Here is a 19,819-nt window from a genome sequence, read left to right on the forward strand (position 1 = left end):
GAGAGAATTCGGACGTTCATTCAAACAAACGGGGATTTTAGGAGTTGGGTCGAATGAGCAGGAAGAGCTCGGGGAGAACTGGATGCTGAAAGCAAGGTGTGATGTTGCAGGGGAACAAATGAATCTTTCTGGGGAAAGTAGAGGGTGAGTAGAGAATCCGTGTGTTGGGAGAACTCTGGAGCAAGGAGGAGAGGAGGTTAATGGGAGGGAGGAGCAAAGGAGGTGTTGGGGCCTGACCCCCCGTCCTTCCCGACTCCTGCTCTTCCCTTGCAGGCATCACGGGGATCCTCATGAGCGCGGCGGGGCTGCCTGTGTGTCTCACCAGGCCACCAAAGCTGGTCCTCCACCCGCCCCCCGTCAGCAAGAGCGAAATCAAATCCATCCCAGGGGTTTCCAACACGAGCCGCAAGACCACCAAAAAGCAAGCCAGGAAAGGTATAGGCCTCCCACGGCCTTGGCTCCCAGCCCTGGGCCTGCCTCCACCGCCGAGGGTCACCCCCATGGCTTACCCACTCTGTGCCTTAACTTCTGCCACGCAGGCCCAACCCGTACCTGTTCTGATGATTATTCCACACTAGACTGTGCATGGATCGAATAGAGACGCCGTAAGAAGTATAACAATGCAGGGTAGAGTTATAGAAACACAAAAATGTGAAGTGTGACACAGATAAAGTATGTTAGCAAGAAAGATCACCTTGGCATTGGAACCAAAACGGGCTGAGTTCAAACCCTGACTTTGTCACTTGCAAGTCATGACCTCAGGGGACCCCTCTCTTCTCACCTTTACCTTGGGGTGAAAATAGTCACAACCAGTGTCCAGCAGGTCTGCCCCGAGATGCACCCACGACAGTTGGGAAGTCACCACAGCTTTGTGTCCCAGTTGAGCCTTCAGACACTCTGGCTACTTGAACCCCCTTCAGGGGCTCCTTTCTACCTGCCCACGATCCCGCAGGGCTCTGTGCCTGCCCTGGTACCAGGGGGCCCTGCCTCAGCAAGGCCGGTGGCTGGTCTTTCTTGTCACTGGTATTGGTGGCCAACTGTGTTGATTGTCACCCGCAAGTCCCCACCTTGCAAACATGTTATTTAGTTTCAGTTTGATCATACGTGCACTGCACTTAGCTCGGGGCCTGGTAAGTCACAGGCTGACCCTTAGTGGGAGCTTAGTTCTTAGAAGAGAGGCAGGACAGTGGGGAGGAAGGGCCGGCGTCCAGCACGGGGCTGTTGCCTAATCCACTTCCTCAAACCCTTGTCCTACTTTTCCAGTCTATTAGAATCTCTGCTTAAATGAACTCCATGGCCTTTGCTTATCATCTGATAGGAAACGACAGGATTTTGCACTTTCCCACTCTTCCTGTTGTGATTATTAATAGCCCATATGGGATCCTTCGCTGGCAATGTGCTAAAAGGGCTGAAAGTCCATTAGTTCATTTAATGATCAAAGCTACTCGTGAGTAGGTCCCACTGGCTCTTCCTCCTCTAACAAGTGAGAAAGGAAACCTAGGAACGTTTCGAGAGCCGCCTGAGGAGGCCCTGGAGGCACTTCTTTCCTTCTCTGCCTCCTCGTGAGGCTGTATGGTCTCATTTCCCTGCCCTGAGGCTGGGCTGCTTCCAAGGGGTCCAGTCCCCCCGTGAATTCCAGAACCATCGCACCTTCGGGGTGCTTCCCATCAGCCTGTCCCTGCTGAGGAGCTATGTCTGCGGGCAGTGACCACGCCGCCGACCACCAGGGAAGGCCTTTCAGAGCTGTGGTCGCAACTCCCTGGCTTCCCAGGAAAATGACACCGGTTTGATGCCACGTTATAGATCGAGACAGTGCTTGGCACATTGTAAAATAAATGCGATAAGCCCACCTGACATTTTTTATTTTTATTTTTATTTTATCTCGTAACAGTGCACGGAGTGCCTTTATTTCTGCTATCTCATCTCACTGTTTGGGCAGGCCCAGGCTCTGTGATTTTATGGGAGAGAAACCCACTCACTCTTGTCCCCGTAAAAAGCGGCTTTGTTGTGAATACCGGGGGCGGGGGGGGGGGGGGGGNNNNGAGTGTCAGGGAAGTGATACAGGAGGTGAAGGCAGGCAGAACTACCTTCCGCCTCCTCAGACTGCCTCTCTGCCTCTTCTACCCGCTGAGTCCCTTTCAAATTCTTATACCCCATTGCAGAATGAATTCCTTCCCTTTCTTGCCTTTAGCCGGGCTGATAACGCTCCTCTCTGGTGGGCCCAGCTTGGCAAGGCTGTTTGATCCCTTGTCTCAGTCGTGGTGGCACTCTGATCACCCTGTCCCCACAGGTAAAACCCCAGAGGAAGTGCTAAAGAAATACCTGCAGAAAGTCCGGCACCCGCCAGACGAGGTGAGTGCAGGGGCACCAGGCAGGGCTCACCTTCTCCATCACCCACCAGCCTTTCCGCTGCCCACGCGGCAAGAGCTGCTAAGTCCTGACNGGGGGGGGGGGAGTGTCAGGGAAGTGATACAGGAGGTGAAGGCAGGCAGAACTACCTTCCGCCTCCTCAGACCGCCTCTCTGCCTCTTCTACCCGCTGAGTCCCTTTCAAATTCTTATACCCCATTGCAGAATGAATTCCTTCCCTTTCTTGCCTTTAGCTGGGCTGATAACGCTCCTCTCTGGTGAGCCCAGCTTGGCAAGGCTGTTTGATCCCTTGTCTCAGTCGTGGTGGCACTCTGATCACCCTGTCCCCACAGGTAAAACCCCAGAGGAAGTGCTAAAGAAATACCTGCAGAAAGTCCGGCACCCGCCAGACGAGGTGAGTGCAGGGGCACCAGGCAGGGCTCACCTTCTCCATCACCCACCAGCCTTTCCGCTGCCCACGCGGCAAGAGCTGCTAAGTCCTGACAGGTACAGAGCTGTTCGGAGGAGACGCTCACCTGGGCTCCAAGGTTGGTGGCCGCGAGAGGCAGCTTAAACTCTCTCACCTCTCCATTCAGCAAAGAGCTGATCGAGTCTACACTACCTTAACATGACAGTCTGAATTTAAGAAAAACAGAATGATAAGCAGTGGGAATTGACTTAAAAATGAGCGGGATGAAGATCAGTGGTTCTCAGCCAGAGGCAGGTTTGCACAATTTGGGTGAGGAGGGGAGGAGATGCTGCTGGTACCCAGCGGGTAGAGGCCAGGATGCTGTCAAACGCCCTCCGGTGCCCGGGACAGCCCCTGCGGCAGAGAATTATCCAGCCCCTCTTGTCCACAGTGCCAAAGGTTGAGAAATCCTGTTGTAGATTTATTTGAACAGCAATCCCTGTGGTGTACTGGAATTATAATTATTCTAAAAAGTCCGCTTCAATAAGGCTTACCAATGGGGCTGTCAGCAAGCATTTGTTTTCTTCACAAGCCACTAAGGGGCGCCCAGGAAGGATGCTGCGTCGTCACAGCCCTCCTGGAGACTGTCATTTTGTCGCCCAACCCAAGTGAACGTGCTCTGACACCAGGAGTTATTTCAGGAATTTTTCTGTTGTGTAAATTCAAGCAAGGCACAGATATACTTAGATTCCCAAAGGCATGGCTACCCGGGTTTGTGGGCTTCCCAGCGGAGAGGCAGTGACCTCTGACCTGACCTCTGAGTGTTCGGGGACCATCGTGGGGATGCTGCAAAGTCCCAGGCGGGAGGGGGCTTGATGGCCTCTCTGCTCTGCCCCCAGGACTGCACCATCTGTATGGAGCGCCTCGCGGCGCCCTCAGGCTACAAGGGCCCGCAGCCGGCAGTCAAGCCCGACCTGGTGGGAAAGCTGTCCAGGTGCGGCCACATCTACCACATCTACTGCCTGGTCGCCATGTACAACAACGGCAACAAGGTGAGTGCCAGCCCGCCCCGGGCCCTGGAGGAGCGAGAGTGGGCAGGTCCTGCTGGCATTGCGTCGGGGCCCGTGGGGAGCCTTGGAGGTGTCCCAGGGCAGCAGGAGTGGTCATTTTGGCTGTTCTGAACAGGATCCGTGCTCCACAAAACTACAATGTGGCAAAACCTGTCTTTATCTTTCCTTTGGGCTCTGCTACACAGTCCCCCTGATCTCGACACGAGGCATGGTGGTCGGAGAGGTACAGACTTCTGCCCGCGAGGTTTTTGAGAATAGTGGTCCATTGTCATGGCCTGTTGCTGGGTGAAGTGGGCCCCCGTCAGTGAGGGAGGAGGAAATTCTCATCATAGCACTGGGCTGGCGGGGAGCATCCACTCACACGAGCAGTGATGGGTTTCCCGATCATCTGTCCTCCCTCTCGTCATAATTCATTTTCTTTGGATATTTTCAAAACACCCTTGATTGCCCCTTTGAAGGCATTAGGGACTCTTGTCAGGTCTACTCGGCAATCCCTTAAGATGCCCCTGCTGGAGGCGGGGAAGCTGAGAGGCTCATCTCGTCCATGACAGACTGTGGTGTGGTGTTGCCGGTTAGAGCTGGTTTCTGGGACTCCGGGAATGTCCCTGGATGACAACTCTCTCCTTCTGATGTTCCAGCTTTTTCTAAGTCCTGACTTTTCTAATATTCTTTCCTGTGCCTGCAATAACCTCCACCCCCTCATCTCCATGAACTTGAACCCTGCACATTTCTCCAGGCACAGCTTGGATTGCATCAGAGGCTGAGATTTCTCTGATCTTCAACCTCTTACTCATCCAAAATAAATGTCTGGCTTTTGGGGGGCTGCTGTGTGGTTCCCTTGTTGTGGGAAAGAGTGGACGCAAGAGAGGGAGCTAACCCAAGATTGAACCCTGGCTCAGTAGCCAAATGACCTCGGGCAAGATGTTCAACTCCAAGTTTTCATTTTCCATCTGGAGGATGGAGATAAAACAATACCTACTTTATAGGGTGTTATTACTATTATGATTTAAATAGATATCTCCTTTATATTAATCGTGACTCTAATTTTTCCCTTCCTCTTTTTGTATCCTTATGATTGAGTTTCCGAAAGTGCTGGGGACCTTTCGGAATGTCTTGGGGAGAGCACATTCAGTCACTGATGGGTGCTGCCTACCTGGACCCTGTGCTCACTTTCCTGGCCCGAAGTAAAAGGTGTCATTGGGACTTTGCACTTTCAGAGGTTGTTTTGGGTTGAAAGGCATTTCTTAACATACTCAAGCCCTTTTTGATGACTGTATTCAAGAATAGTCCAGTACCTTTTTGCATTTATTTCCATGGTGCTTTTAAAATGTTTTGTTAGACACTATCTTTTATTCTCTTTGGCACTAATACTGTGAAGCATGGTGTTTTTTTTTTCATTCTCTTTACACAAAAGAAGAAAGAAAAGGGCCCAGAGAGAAATGGAGTGAGTCACCCAAGGTCATGAAGCACGTTAAGGCAAGAGCAGAGAGTGGGGCTTGGCTTCCTGACCTCAAGCCTTGGGTTCCTGTCCCTTGATCACATGCAGTAATTGCTCTGAACACAAGCTATGCCTATAAATGAGTACAGCTCGAATTAAAATGTCCCTAAGTAGCTCCACAGAGGATCTCCACTGTCCTTCCCAAGCAGAGCTTTGCTCCCAGCTAGGCGGCAGCATTTCTTACACACGTTGTTCCCTGCACACTCACACCTTCCTCCCCTCCTTCCCTTTCTCCTTGCGGACCTGGGAATAGAATTTGCTGTCCAGGCTCTTGTCCCTCCCCTCCAGGTGACAACTCACCAGGCCCTGCTTTGAAACAGTGACCCCTTACATCGCTGTAGCCAGAGTCTCCCCAGCCCACCCCCAACAGAGCCCTGGGGTGGAGTGCAAAGCCAGGTCTCCTCCTTAAGCACAGGTTCCCTCTTACAAGTCCCTGAGAGGGTGGAGTAAGGGGCTGTTGGTGGAATGCACCTCCTGTTACTTTGGAGAAAGCAGAAATGGCCTCGGTAGCCCGAGCGGCCATGAGGGGGGCAACTACGGTCTATTACTCACTTGGGTGCACTTTGTCCCCCAGGCCCTTTATCTCTGGTACCTTTTGGCGTTGGCTCTGGAGGTCATTACTGAAACCGCTTCCAAAGCTGGTTGTTCTGGCCTTATCTCCCCAGGATGGCAGCTTGCAGTGTCCAACCTGTAAGACCATTTACGGGGTGAAAACAGGCACCCAGCCTCCAGGGAAGATGGAGTACCACCTCATCCCCCACTCCCTGCCGGGCCACCCAGACTGCAAAACCATCCGGATCATCTACAGCATCCCTCCCGGCATCCAGGTGAGCCCGCCGCGGCCCTCGACTGTTGTTGTTTTAAATGTTTACACGTAAATGTTTGTCCTGGTCCGTTCAGGCTGCCGTACCAAAGTACCACAGACTGGGTAACTTTTAAACAACATAAATTTAAGAGCTGGGAAGTCCAAGATGAGGTGCCGGCACACTCCGTGTCCACTGAGGGCTGTCTTCCTGCTGTGTCCTCCCTGGGTTGAAGGGGAGATGGTCTCTCTAAGAAGGGCACTAATCCTGTTCCTGAGGGCTTCAGTCTCCCAACCTAATCACCTACCAAAGACCCCCCACCTCCTAATACCATTATGTTGGGGATTGAGTTTCAACCTATCAGTTTTGTGGGGGACACTAACTTTCAGTCTATAGCATTTTGCCCCTGCCCTCTCAAAATTCATGTCCTTCTTGAATACATTTCTTCCATCCCAACAAACTCAGAAGTCTTAACTCATTGCAACATCAACTTTGGAGTCCAAGTGCAAAGTCTCCACTAAGTAGCACCGAAACCAGACGTGGAGGAGACTCTGGGTGCGATTCATCCTGGAGCAAATTCTTCTCCAGCAGTGAGCTTGTGAAACCAAACAAGTTACGTGGTGGAGCCTTACCAGACGCTGAATCTGCCAGCACCTTGGCCTTGGACTTCCCAGCCTCCAGCACTGTGAGAAATGAACTTCTGTTGTTTAAAAGCCACCCAGTTTGTGGTATTTTGTTAGCACGGCCCAAGCTGACTGCGACAATGTTATATTCTGAAAAGTCCCCTTCCCAGTCTTGTCCCCATCTATGAGGCCGGAACCACCCCCACCCTCCGCCATTGTTCTTACTTTTTTTTGTCTCCTCCCCGGTTCTTTGCACACACACAACAGAGACTGCATCCACTCCTCCCGTTTTTACACCAAGTGTGACATATTAGACATATTGTTCTGCACTCTGCATTTTTCAATTAACAATATAGTCTGCATATCTTTTCATGTTTGCATAGAGGGAGCTTCCCCATTCTTTCTGGGCTCTGTGCAATACTCCATTGTGCAGAGCTACCGTAATTCATATTCAACAGCCTCCATTTGATGGGCATGTGGATTGTGTCCAATCTTTTGCTACAACAAATAATGCTGTAATGAATAACCTTGCATGCATGTGAGTGTGTCCATAGAATAATTTTCTGGAAGCGGAATTTCTTTGTCACATGGTATTAGCATCTGTAATTTGATAGCTATTCCTTGGCTCTGATTTTTGCAGGCACCTCTTTCCTCTTTTGAGTCTTTGAAAGACGGTCGAAGAAACAAATTGAACAGTTTTCCTGGCCGTAAATACAGAGGTGTTCCTTCGTCACACATGGAAGTGTTTTCTAAATGCTTTAGGGTGCTTACTGGATTCATTTCTTTAGAAAATATTTATTAGTCCACCCTCTCTTTCCCTCTCCTCCTCGCATTTTTCTTTTTGTTGTTGTTGTTGTTGTTTAACAAACATCTGCGTGGGGACCACGGGCCAGGCGTCTTCTAGGCGCTAGAGAAACAACGGTGAGCAGAACAGAGTCCTCACTCCTCTGAGGTTCCAGCAGAAGGAGGAAGGTAGTAAAATACGGGTAAATAAACAGGGCATTTCCAGATGGTGATAAGTCATGTGGAAGAAATAAAACAGGGAGATGTGATAGCCTGTAAAAAAAAAGTGAGTAAAAAATATGGTACTTCTCTGAGGGACTTACCAACCAGTTGGGGGGGAAAGTCACTGTGCATCACCAAGCTCTGGAGCAAAAAGAAGGCGTGCACCATTAACAAAAGCGGTGCCAGGCTTCCGACACCTGGCTGATCCTCAGGAGCCGGGGACTTTGGACAGCCCCTTGACCTTCCTGACTCAGTTTCCTTCCTGTGCAGCTGGGAAGCTAACATGCAGGGGCATGTTGTGGTACAGGGCACAGCACTAGGGCGCCCAGTCCCTGGTCACCGATCATCGTTGGTGTACCTTCCTTGTCCGGGTAAGGAGGAGGGCTGTGTCCCTCTGACAGAGAGGCTTGGGGGAGACTTTCTTGTGCAGGGCAGTTGCTGGTAGAGCCTTGAATGATGTGAAGAAATGGAGAAGAGAGACTTTAGGAGGAGGAGTCTGCAAAGTCTCAGAGGAGAGAAGGTGGCGGTGTTGGAGGGCGATAAGGAAATGTTTGTTTTAGGGCCTCCCTGCTTAAGGCCCTTATTTTTTATTTTTTTATTTTTATTCAAGTACAGTTTTCTGCCTTTTCCCCCCACCCCTCTGCATCACCCCTACTATCCTCACCTTCCTCCCCTGTTTCCACCCCCACCCCTTGTTATTGTCCATGTATCCTTTATAATTGTAGGTTAAGGTCCTGATTTTATCGCCCTTTCTCAGCCCGAGGAAGCTTGGGCTTCCCCGAGGAGTCGAGGCATGTAAGCCCGGCCTTCACTGCAGGGAGCAGTTCCCTGGGGGAGAAACTCGGAGGCTGAGTCCTGACTGCGTGACTGCTTCGCTTAGCAGGGCGCCAGGAGCATGCCGCCTTGCTGGGTCAGCGCCAGGCAGGCCGGCGGCTGTGCCTGTGCAGGCCGCGCTGCGACTTGTCCCAGGCAGCGCAGTGGTGGGAACCGGCCTTTCCTTCAGTAGAGCAACCTGGCTGAGAAACAGCCGTGGCCACGGGGATGTTGCACCTGGGCAGCGATTTCATACGAATATGAAATTCAGGACCGTCTATTCCTGCGTCACCAAGAAGTCGCTGTTGCTGTTTCAGCGGGGAGTGACCTTTCCCTTCTCTGAGACCCCACTGCCCTTACAGTGCCGTCCAGTTTGCAAAGCCACAGGCGAGCCCACACCGCGCTATTAAAAAGAAACAACAACAACTGAAACGAAACCCCAGAAGTTAAAAATGACTTTGGAATCATTGCCCATAATAAGAGAAAATGAAAAGTCTGCGCTTTCTTGCGGTTCTGTCACGCATGCGCACGTTCACTCGCTCATTCATTCCTTCAGCCGGGACACGTTTACTGATCGCTGGTGCCGGGACAAGTGTGCCGTTATCGGTATTATGCTGGTTTCATCTAGAAGGGATTTTAAAACAGGTTTCACAGACTCTGAGGGAGTCGGGATGCTCAGAAACGATAGACAAATATTTGTGTTTAGGTAAAAAACGTGTTACTGGGGGGAAAATTTCTCACTTTTCATGAATTTCTCAAAGGGGCCTGTGGACCCTCTCTGGACCCTGACTGGGAAGCCTGGTTCCGGGTTAAATTCTGCTTCAGTCTCCCCCCCCCCCCCCCCCCGAGGCTGCTTAATAGGACTGGGCCACAACAGTGGAAGGAAATGTTAGATTTTTAGTCATGAATTTCCCAGTCCATATTGTTAAACAAGGAAACAAACCAGAAAGCCAAGAGGGCGGACAGGAATCATTCAGACAATGCTGCCTGCACGGCTCAGGGCTCCGAGGCGCTGGAGTTCTCCTAGCTGTCGGAGGTAAACAGTCCAGTGTGGGCCTCAGAAACCTGAGGCTTAAGTTTTAGCAAAGCCATTAATCACGGAAGTCATTTTGCCTCTAAGGGTTGTAATATTCTTCTTGTAAAACAAAATAGTCAGAATAGGTGATGGTGGTGAGGCCAAACATTTACTGAGCTCTTAGCACGCGAGCAGGCGCCATGCTCACTTAACATTCAGAATAGTCGCAGGAGATGAGAATCCCACATCCGTCCTGTCTAGTGGATGGGACACCGAGGGCTGCAGCTAGCACAGCTGGGAGGCTGCTGCTCGGGCCCAAGCCCGGGTCTGAGGGCTCCTCCGCTCCTGCTGCTTTTTGGGTCTGTTCTGTCTAGACTCTACAGCCGTTATTAGCATCTTCACTATTTGCATGAGTCACAGCGCGCATCCCCCCCACCAGAAATATGTGGGGAAATGCCCTTTGTTTTCTTTCTGTGCTTTCAGGGGCCAGAACACCCGAATCCTGGGAAGAGTTTCAGCGCCCGGGGCTTCCCGCGACACTGTTACCTTCCAGACAGCGAGAAAGGGAGAAAAGTAAGAGCCGGGGCGTCCGGTTGTTTATCTCTGTGTCAGGGACCCCAGTTTCGCTCCCTACAAGGCACGGGGTAAAAAGAACCGGGTCTCCCTCCACTCTAGGTGCCCAAGGAAGTGAGGTCATGGTTGAGTCAACCATAGATAAGGGTGGATATGATTCAAATTTTTTTTGTAGGATGGTGGGGCAGGACTTTGGTTTTCTTTTTTCCCCTCACCTGGCTATTCCTGCAATAATTCATATGTTTTAGAATCCTTCCCTTAGAACTTTGCTGCTTAACAGCTGGTCCCGGGACCAATACCAGTGGCAACATCTATAAGCTCGACAGAAATCCAAAACCTTAGAACCTACTTTGTTTGAACAGGTGCTCTGAGGCAAGGCATGGTAGCTCACAGTTTTCATGTCTGCTATTACTATTATTACTACTGTTACGATTCCCCACCTCCGGCCCACGCCACGCCTACCAACATTCAGTTGTGAAACCAGTGCGTTTTTATCCGGAACCTTCTTCACACTGGACAGGGCATTACATATTCGTCTTGCTCTAAAAAAAGAAACACATAGTTTTCATTTTTAGCTGAATTAGAACACTCTTGCGAGCGCTGACACCTCTCTGGGCCTCACCTGTAAAAGTGAGGTGGCAATAGCACTTGCGGGACTTCGCTCAAAGTGCGGTTGTCAGGACCAGCGTTACATATGATGTGGCCTTGAAGGGGTCACACCACTTCAGCCTTGCCGTTGCAGAAACAGTCCGCAGCGTTAACTGTGGGTGAATTACTACGGCTTTCAGGTGGGGGTGGGTGGCAGGCACAGCTCCAGAAGGTCTCGGGTCAGAAGCACCTCACGCTCCTAGGTCCCAACTTTTTGACCGCAGCTGTGATGGCGGTGGCTAACATTTGCTGAAGGGTGTGTGCCAGCACACACTACTAAAGTCTTTTTCACACAGCACCTGCTAACCTACTCACCGCCGTTAGTGGCAGATTGGGCCATTGCTGTTTCATAAAGAAGGAACTTAAACCTCAGAGAGGTGGTATAACTTTTCCAGGCCACACAGTCGGACAGTGACGGAGCCAAGAGTGACCCGCAGGTCCCTGACTCCACATCCAAATTGTCCCTTCACTTAGGGCATCGCAACGCAGGAAGCAGTGGGGCCTTTGGCAGGACTCCCTCCCCTGCAAAGGATGGCCTCTGGCCAACACCAGAGTCTGACTTTGATCTCTGCCTTTTGTCTCTGCAGGTTCTGAAGCTGCTGCTGGTGGCCTGGGATCGCCGCCTCATCTTTGCCATTGGTACCTCCAGCACGACAGGCGAGTCAGACACCGTCATCTGGAATGAGGTCCACCACAAGACAGAGTTTGGCTCTAATCTCACTGGCCATGGCTACCCAGATGCCAATTACCTGGATAATGTGCTGGCTGAACTGGCTGCCCAGGGCATCTCTGAGGACAGCTCTGCCCAGGAGAAGGACTGAGCTGGAAGGGCTCTAGCAGGGAGGGGTTTGGGGGACCACAGAGCAGGCAATGGGGAGAGTCGAGGTAGATGTCAGTTCCCTGCCGTCCCGACTCCCTCATCTCCCCTCCTGTCCTGCCTCTATCTTTCATCCCTGCCAGCAACAGAGGGGAGCCAGACTGAATAAGGGGACATCACTCATAAACCTCGTCCATCACAAAAGGGACACGGGATGAAGGCCATCCTGGTCTGTTCCCATGGAGTTTTTGGTGCTGGGTAGGCAAGAACACCGCCCCTCACCCTGTTCCGTGGGGGCATGCTCAGCACACTTAGGGGTACCGCAGTGCATGGGCACTCCGTACCCTGGCCTCATGCAGCCTGAGGTCCACTGCCTCCACTGGCTTCTTGCTGCCTCCACTTCCAAATGTGGAATTTCTGCGTTTCTCTCCTCCCCTGGAGGTGAGGAGCTCTCACTGTGCAAGGTTGGGGGGCAAAGGGGTGAACCACTAAACTGCTGTGACATCAGAAATCGATGCCTTCGTATAGAGCAAGGAAGCCCTTCTTGCCAAGAGGGTCAGGGAAACAGAGGCCTCTGGGAGCACACTGAGCTCTCATAAGAGTCCATGGCCTCTCTGGGCCTTGCTTCCTCCTCTCACCATTGACCTGCTCGCAGAGGCATTTGCTTCTCTCATGCAGATGGATGGGCTCTGGGGTTCCTCTCTGGGTGGCATCCCATGATGCTTCCAGCCCCTCTCGGGTCAGACTGGAGCCGGCATCCCACTCAGCATCTGCACTATCCTCAGGGAGAGGAGCCCGTGGCCTTCTTCCCAACGCATCTCAGACCAGCTCAAAGATTCCATGAGTTTCATCAAGTCACTGTGAACAGAGCCCGTGCTGGGCTCTGTGCCTCCTGTGCATGTGCGTGTGTGTGGGTGTGAGCACGCGTGGGTGCATGTGCGCACCGCTGGTGGAGAGTCCCATTGTGTTCTCACAGTCTGTGTTGCCAGATGTCGAACCCTAGTTCTGATGAGGATCAGAGAGCCAGACGGTGGCCCCTTGGCTTCACCCACCCTCTGCCAACCCCTCCCATAGTAAACTTGGACCCTGACCAAGTCAGAACTGGGTCTGGGGAGATGTGGAAGGTGAGGGCTGGACTCACCCCTTTTTCTGTGTCTTTCAAGATTGGATTGCAGCCAATCTCCATCCAGCCTTGTTTTTCTGAGAGCTTTGATCTGGGTCGATGCAGATTTGTTAATTAAAGCCCAGAGGTGGTGCTGGGCCTCTCATCTTCCTCTTCTATTACAGACTGACCTAGAACGTGGAGGGAGCCTCTTTAGCTCAGCCACCAGGGTTAGGACTACCTTACGGTCTAGTCCAACATCTGTCTGGGTTGTGCCCCAAGACCCTGCCTATCTCTTCCCCATCATTCCCCTTGCCTTTGGCTTCTGCTAAGGAATGAATCGAGGGCCAGGGAGGAGAGAAGGGGTATCAAGAAGGGAAACCCAATTCCCCCTTTGAAAGTGGGTTCTTTGAACTATATGTTTGGGGGAACTTCCTCCGGATACTAATTTGAATTATATACCTCATGTTTTGGGGGTTTGACGTATATATATGCATATATATTTCATAATATTTGGAAGGTTTTTGATGCTAGAAAGATGGAAACAAAAGAACCTTCAAAAATGGTACTTCAAAGAGAACCGGAAACCAAGGTCTCCTGAGAGCCAGCTTCAAAGCTGCCTGATCTTGGACCTGCAGCTGTTTTGCTGTTCGTGTGACCAGTGGGTTTACCCGAGCATCACCCAGTTCTTGGGGACATGCTGCTGGTGCTGAGCCTCTCCTTTTCCAAATGGCTGTAGGGACGTTAACGGGCTCCAGCAAAGAGAGCTGTGACAGGAACAATTATGTCTGCCATCTTGGCTCCCGTCCCTCCCATCAGTGGACAGCCGATATCTCACCAGCAAACCCAGAGGTCAATACTGAGCTCACTGCACTGCAGTTTTTCCTGCCACAGTCGAGACAGAAACATCCAAACTCAGTGGAAGAGACACCCCTGCGGTGTTTAATGTCACACCCGATGCCCTTGCCAGGCTACCATGTATCAGGGATCAGCAGCCAGCCTCACCTTAGGCCACTACCATCTCCGCCCTCACCCTCGTCAAGTCTCTGCTGGGCTTGTCACCCACAGTGATGAGGAACCAGACGGAGGGTCGGTGGGTAGAAACACAACTGTGCAGTAGGGGGTGGGGAAGAAAGAAGACAAGCTCTGACAATGGGCCGTGGGCGGCGGGGAGAAGCTGATTTCCTGCAGCAGGCAGACGGAGGTATGGGCGGGAAAGCGGACCCAGAGAGGGACGAGGCAGGCTGTATGCCAGGGCAACACCACGGGAGCAAGTCATCATGGCTTCAAGCCTCTCCCCGGGATGTTGGTTGTGTCCGCACCCCGTTCCCTTCCTCTCAGAGGACGCTCAGCAGGGGCTACCTCGTCCTCATCTTCTTGTGGGACGTCTGGGCAGCAAGAATCCTGAACTTCCTTTCTGACCCCGTGCCAGCCAGGCAAGGCGGGAGGCATTCCTTTGCTCTTTCTCTTGAAGCAACTTGGAAAGGTACAGTCAGGTTCAGTGGCAACCCTGCCGGCAGAGGCCCTGCGCATCCACCACTTCGACGTAGTCGTGTCCCCACCAGAAGCCCTGCTGAGCTCCCTGGCCCACGCAGGGAGCTCCCTGGCCCTGCCTTTCCTTTCGTCTTAGCACCAGCAGCCCGGGTCCTCCCTCCCCGAGTCTGCAGGGATGACAGACCCTGTCAGACGCTCATCTCTTAAGGATTCATTGTGTATATGTGGTTGTGTGTGCTTTATGTTTTATCCCTTCCCTCTGTGGTTTTAGACTTGGTCGAAAGTACTCATCCTGGTATTGCACTGTTTGTGTGCATGAGAAGATGGGGGGAAGGCCCCACGTGGTCCAAGAAAGGGTCCTGTCCCCTTTCCTTGTCTGTGGTCACTGGCATTTGAGTGGGGGTGGGTTTCTGGGAGAGGGCAGGTGAATGTCCTGATGTAAATCTTTATCACTGGTGTGTTTTGAAGTCCTTGGTGTTGCTCTGTGAGAGGACAGCACCACCTGGTGCTCATGAGGTGTATGTGCAGAACAATAAATGGCAAATGAACAACCACAGATTGGCAACCCTCTGCTTTCTGTAGGTCAGGGCACCTATCACGAGACCTGGTAGAACCTCCCCCAGCCTCTATCTAAGCAACCACAAGTCCTTCTGCTGGGTGGGGTGGGGGGAGTCCCTTTTCCCTATGCTTTTCACATCTTTTTCACCCACACATTTGACCCAGGGACCTGGCTTGACTTCTTGTTCCTCTAAAGAACACCGACCACATGACAGGGGAAATAAGTAAATGAACCTGTGGGGGACAGACCTTCTTAAAAATCCTGGATGTTCACTTTAAGCTCCCTCCCCCTGACCACACTAGAGTGTACGTGTCAATAGCTTACAAGCTGCCGTTTCTCAAGTAAATGTTTAGTATTAGTCATCTTGATATTCACGAGAACACAAGGATGAAATGCAATTGCAGAACCTCTTCTGTTCCTTAAGTGGGGCCCCATTCTGAGAGTCCACAGGGTGTGGTTTTCTTGGAAGCCGGACTGGCCTCCCCGAAGATCCCAGCCTGAGCCCACCAGCCAGGAAAGCAGGCCCTGGGAGCTGTCTCCTCCGGGTGAGAGTGTGCAAATACTGACTTGCACACCGGGAACCCCCTGTTCCGATTTCCTCTGGGTGGACAGTCGGACAGAGTAGTCCTTAGGTATGTGTTTTAAATGCACAGTTTTGTTAGTCAAAATATAAGTCTGGGACTTTTCCATTTCAATGGGCAGTTCGTGCATGAAAAGTCTAGAAGCCAACAGCCCTACTTTGTCTCTCTGACTCAGTAATATTTAAAGAATTCGTGGGAAAGTCAGTATTTGCAGAAACATGGTTAGCTTGACTGACACTCACCCACAAAACACCCGGAAGTTTAGAGAAACATTTTAATGCTTAAGAGGCGGGGTTAAGTGAAGGGGTTGGGGAAATTGGTGTCCCTGGCTGGGCAGCCAGGGAGAGGGCCTGCAGTCCTGCCAGGCTCTTCATCACAGCGGGAGGTGAGGGGGGCCCTTCCCATCATCCCCCAGGCCAGGGTGCTCCATGCTCCTCAGAAGAAGGACATTTTGTAAACCTCAGCTCTTGACTGTGAATGTGAACCAGGAGAGGACAAATTGTCCTTCACAGATAATCACTCCCTAATGACATTCAATTGGGTGAGAAATACGTAACTTTTAAAAACAGTTTGGAGGAGCATCAGTAGATTCACCCTGGTCATCACAGCTGGGTGAGCCTGGTATTAACAACACTGGGCAACCCCAGTGCCAGGTGACAGTCGTGCCTTTTGTCAGCTCCCTGCGGGAGGCCAGCTGACATCTCTTTCGTTTAATTTAAAAGCATGGATTTGAGCATGCTAGCTCCCTTTCTGTTGGGAAAAAAGGAAAGAGAACACCATAGACACCATAACTGGTGTCTATGCTATTTGGTTTCCAGGAGAACATAAAACTTAGGTGTAGGCTTACTTCAGCTTCTTGGTTTGTTTCTTGTTTCCCACCCCCAGAAAAATGTAGATTTCTTTGTTGGAATGTCGGGGGGCGGGGCAGGAGGGTGTTATGACAGGAGTCAGGAAGGATGAGGTCCACTCATGGAAGAAGAAGGGGTTCTACTTTGGTAACTTAGACCAGGAACCTGCGATGCTCGATCTATTCAAATCGATGCACTTTTTTTTTTGCCCCATGTAGGATGAGCTAAGAGAAAGGAGCCAGGTAGCTGGTTGTAGGTAAGAATTCTAATTCCCCCTGAGCACCAGGCTGTTTTCCGCCTTTTACCCTCACTCCCTGCTTTTCTACAAATTGCCCTTTCTCCCTTGACATCCTCATAGAACTTTCTAAGGTAAACTATTTTCTGAGAACTTTATGAATTAGGCCCAAGTCCAAGGGTGGTCTGTCTAAGTGAGCCCTAAATTGTGGGGCAGCTGGAAAACATGGGCTTGGTATAAACAACATTTTTTTGTTCAGAGGATGTTGAGGTGACCCAAAGGAAATGACACAGGCCATCCACACTAAGCCCTCAAACTGAACAGCTGTGGCCACGAAGGACTTCTGTGTCTTCGGGGGTTCCGTCAGCCCCCAGGAACATGAGATCCAGACAGCTTTAGAAAGCAAAACAGTTGGAGGGGAAGCTTTAAAGGCAGACATTCTTACAGCGCATGAATTGGAAACCATGGCCAACCTCAGATCGAATGCATCATCTCCAAATCCAAATGTTAACGTCCCCCCTCCTCCCATTACACACCTGCTGTCAGGTGAAAATAACTCATGGTTCACGTAGAGAAAAGATACCTCTTCATTGTTTACTCCCCAGGAAGACTCTTGCTTAGCAAGTCACAACTTCTCCCCACCCCCTACCTCAAAGTTGTCCGCGTAGCTGTACTCATTTCCTGGCCCGGGAACATACAGAAGTCACCACGTTAGACCTGATTTTGACTGCACTTGCCAGTCAAACAGTTAGGAAACAGAAGTGGAGAGAGAAGGGATGAAGAACATGCTTGAAGCTCCGCCCGGAAATGAAACAGCGTTCTGGGACCGATTTAGGCTGGGCACTGCTCCTGCTCTTGGTCAGGGGTGTCCTCTGTCTCGGCAGTGCCGGGAACCACCCTCTGCCTCTCATCCTCGATCGCCTGGTACCCCCTCTTCTTGTACTTCCGAGTGCGATAGATGACCAGGGCAATGAGAACTGCTAGGACGGTGGTGACCCCCGCTGTGACGCCAGCGGCCTCTCCCCCGGACAGACCACCGTTCCCGTGAATGACCTTCATGGCCCTGCGCAGCTCTATCGGCTCTCCCAGCCTCCACTGGTTGGTCTGGGAGTCTCTAATCCAGGAGCTTGAAGTCTCAGTGTTAGTCACTATCACAGTGTTGGTGGCAGCCTGACTCATGAGGGGTGGCCGGGTGTAAGGTGGGAGCCTGGCAGGGGGCAGAGCGCCGCCTGTAAAGACCCCAGACTTGACACAGTAGGACACTTGGCATCCATCGCTGATGAAGGCCAGGTGTTGGCTGAAACCCCCGGGGCACTTTTTCAGAGCAGGTGCCCCTAAATCTTTGGATATGGCAGAATCCACCAAGGGGTTCCCAACTGCACAGCTAAAAAACCCACCGAAGGGGACCGAAAACCTGTATCCCAGCTCATAGTCCTGAGAGGCACATACCTTGAGGCTTTCAAAGAGTCTTAGTGGAAAGTAGCCAGCTGGACACGACTGTGCATTTGTCAAAGGGTTAATGCTCTTACCACTGAAGAGGCCCCCGAAAAGTAGTCCTGAGTATTCTGGCACTTGGTTACTGGCCACACACCAAAAAGCCTTAAACTCAGCCTTTGCCACTCGGAATACATCTTCACACACTGTCTTGCAGAAGACAAGGAGGGTGCACTTCCGTACACACTCCAGGCCATTGTAACCCTCCTCGTGGATCTGGGTTAGGAGGTGTACTGGGGAGTAGCCCGAGGGGCAGGAGAAATCACCAGTGAGTGGATTCTTCTGCTGCAAGTTTTGACAGGCTTGGACAGCCCCATTCCCTGACAGCTGGGTGCACTCCTGATAAACCCCACCAAAGGAGAAGTTGGTCATTTTCCCCTCGCAAGAGCCGTCGTCAGTGTTGGCCTGAAAATTGAAGTTGGGCGAATTGAGATCTGTGCATCCAGGGTAGGTGTTGAAGGTGTAGTAGCGTCTCACAGCAGTTTCCACCGTCTTAGACAACTTCTTCACCAAGGGCCCCGGCAAGTCAGGCAGCATGTCAGGGTTGATGAAGAAATGCAGAGGCAGCCCCGTGCGGTCTATGGCCACCAGGTTGTTGCTGATGCCCTGTTGCCAGGTCTGCAAGGTGATGCCTGGGTAAAAAGGAACCCCTCCAATGCTTTGCACCCTGGAGTTGGTTCTGTTGGCAAGGTAGCTCTTGGTGAAGGCATTCTGTGAGGTGTAGTTGTCCTCAAATTTGAAGTTCACAATATCAAAAAAGACAGCTCCAGCAGATGCCGTCACAGCACTACGGCTGCTCTGGCTGTCCTGGAGGAAGGAGGACCTGATGTGGTCCTCCTGGATGAGAACCGCCCCGGCATCCACACTGGTGACAACGTGGGTGCCATAGTTGAGGACCAGGAGCTCTGCCAAGTAGGTGGCCATCCGCGTCTGGTTGTTCTCCAGGCGGTCAGAGATGTCCATGAGCAACTTCTTAAACCCCCAGTTTAGTTTTGAAACTGGATTGATTTTGACTGTGTAGATCAGGTTTCTTACCTGAACCTGAGTGGTCACAGACTGGTCCTTCACTTGAAGGGTCTTCATCTTCTGGAAGTCCAGGGAGAACTTGCCGTTGACCTTGGAAAAAAGGGAGGAAAGCTCCGTGTTGATAGAGTTGGAAGTGCTGCTCTGGTAATTCACCCAGGACTCCAGGATTTCTGAGTTCATCTCCAGGTTGCTCTGTTTCTGGGGGATGGTGAAGATTTCATTGGGGATGATGTACTGTCCATCCTCTGTGGTCCTGCAGTTGGTGTAAGTCAAGTCCATCACCTGTCCCATGTCCACATTCCGCAGATTATCCCAGCCCCCTCCAGGTAAGACTTCCAGAACTGGCAGTTTTAAGGCATTCTTGCATGTTTGAGATCCAGCCTCATCTGTCTCTCCCAGAAGTTTACCCATTGTAGCCCATGCTACCACTGCCCAGAAGAAGACGGTACCCCTGAAGTTGTTCATGGCTCAGACAGCCCCCAGCCACAAGCCAGCCCTATGTAGAAGCCAGCAAGCTTTGTGCACACTGAGCCGATGGGAAAGAAAGCAGTTGCTGAAACTACAAAAAAAGCATAGTTCTCCTAAAGTCACCAGTTCCTCTTTACACTAATCTAATAGCAAAATGGGGAAATGAGAGTTGATGGAATATTATGGTCCCTCAGGACTTTTGAAAAATTATGGTGTACGCGATGTCCTTAACAGTTAGTACCCTACCTGTCCCCCACTGCCCCCGAGCTGGTTACACTGCAGCAGTAGAGGGTACTCAGAAGTGCACCACACACCTCACTGCTCCCACCCCATGAGCTCTCCGCCTATGAAAGCAAGCTTTGGTCTTGCTTTCTATTCACTCTCTTGATG

General features: G+C 51.5%; 2 protein-coding genes across 4 annotated transcripts in view; one reads left to right on the forward strand and one right to left on the reverse strand.

The window, feature by feature from the left end:
• Nucleotides 1-14,774, forward strand: part of DTX4 (deltex E3 ubiquitin ligase 4) — a 29,923-nt gene extending 15,149 nt beyond the window's left edge. For 2 of the 3 annotated variants that reach the window (XM_037060460.1, XM_037060462.1), the window contains exons 4-9: nt 274-435; nt 2,291-2,352; nt 3,657-3,809; nt 5,991-6,152; nt 10,068-10,157; nt 11,393-14,774. In XM_037060460.1, coding sequence (XP_036916355.1) covers nt 274-435; nt 2,291-2,352; nt 3,657-3,809; nt 5,991-6,152; nt 10,068-10,157; nt 11,393-11,626 — 863 coding nt within the window. In that variant the 3' untranslated portion in view covers nt 11,627-14,774. The remainder of the gene's footprint in view (nt 1-273; nt 436-2,290; nt 2,353-3,656; nt 3,810-5,990; nt 6,153-10,067; nt 10,158-11,392) is intronic. The other variant, XM_037060461.1, reaches the window with a different exon arrangement.
• A 1,427-nt stretch (nt 14,775-16,201) lies between these two features.
• MPEG1 (macrophage expressed 1) lies at nt 16,202-19,503 on the reverse strand. Its single transcript, XM_037060459.1, has one exon. The coding sequence runs from the start codon at nt 19,424-19,426 to the stop codon at nt 17,273-17,275; it is 2,154 nt and encodes a 717-aa protein (XP_036916354.1). The 5' UTR covers nt 19,427-19,503; the 3' UTR covers nt 16,202-17,272.
• Nucleotides 19,504-19,819: the final 316 nt, after the last annotated feature.

The sequence above is a fragment of the Sturnira hondurensis genome, unplaced genomic scaffold, assembly GCF_014824575.4.
Source record: "Sturnira hondurensis isolate 20B ecotype Veracruz unplaced genomic scaffold, ASM1482457v3 Scaffold0011880, whole genome shotgun sequence".
NCBI classification, from domain to species: domain Eukaryota; kingdom Metazoa; phylum Chordata; class Mammalia; order Chiroptera; family Phyllostomidae; genus Sturnira; species Sturnira hondurensis.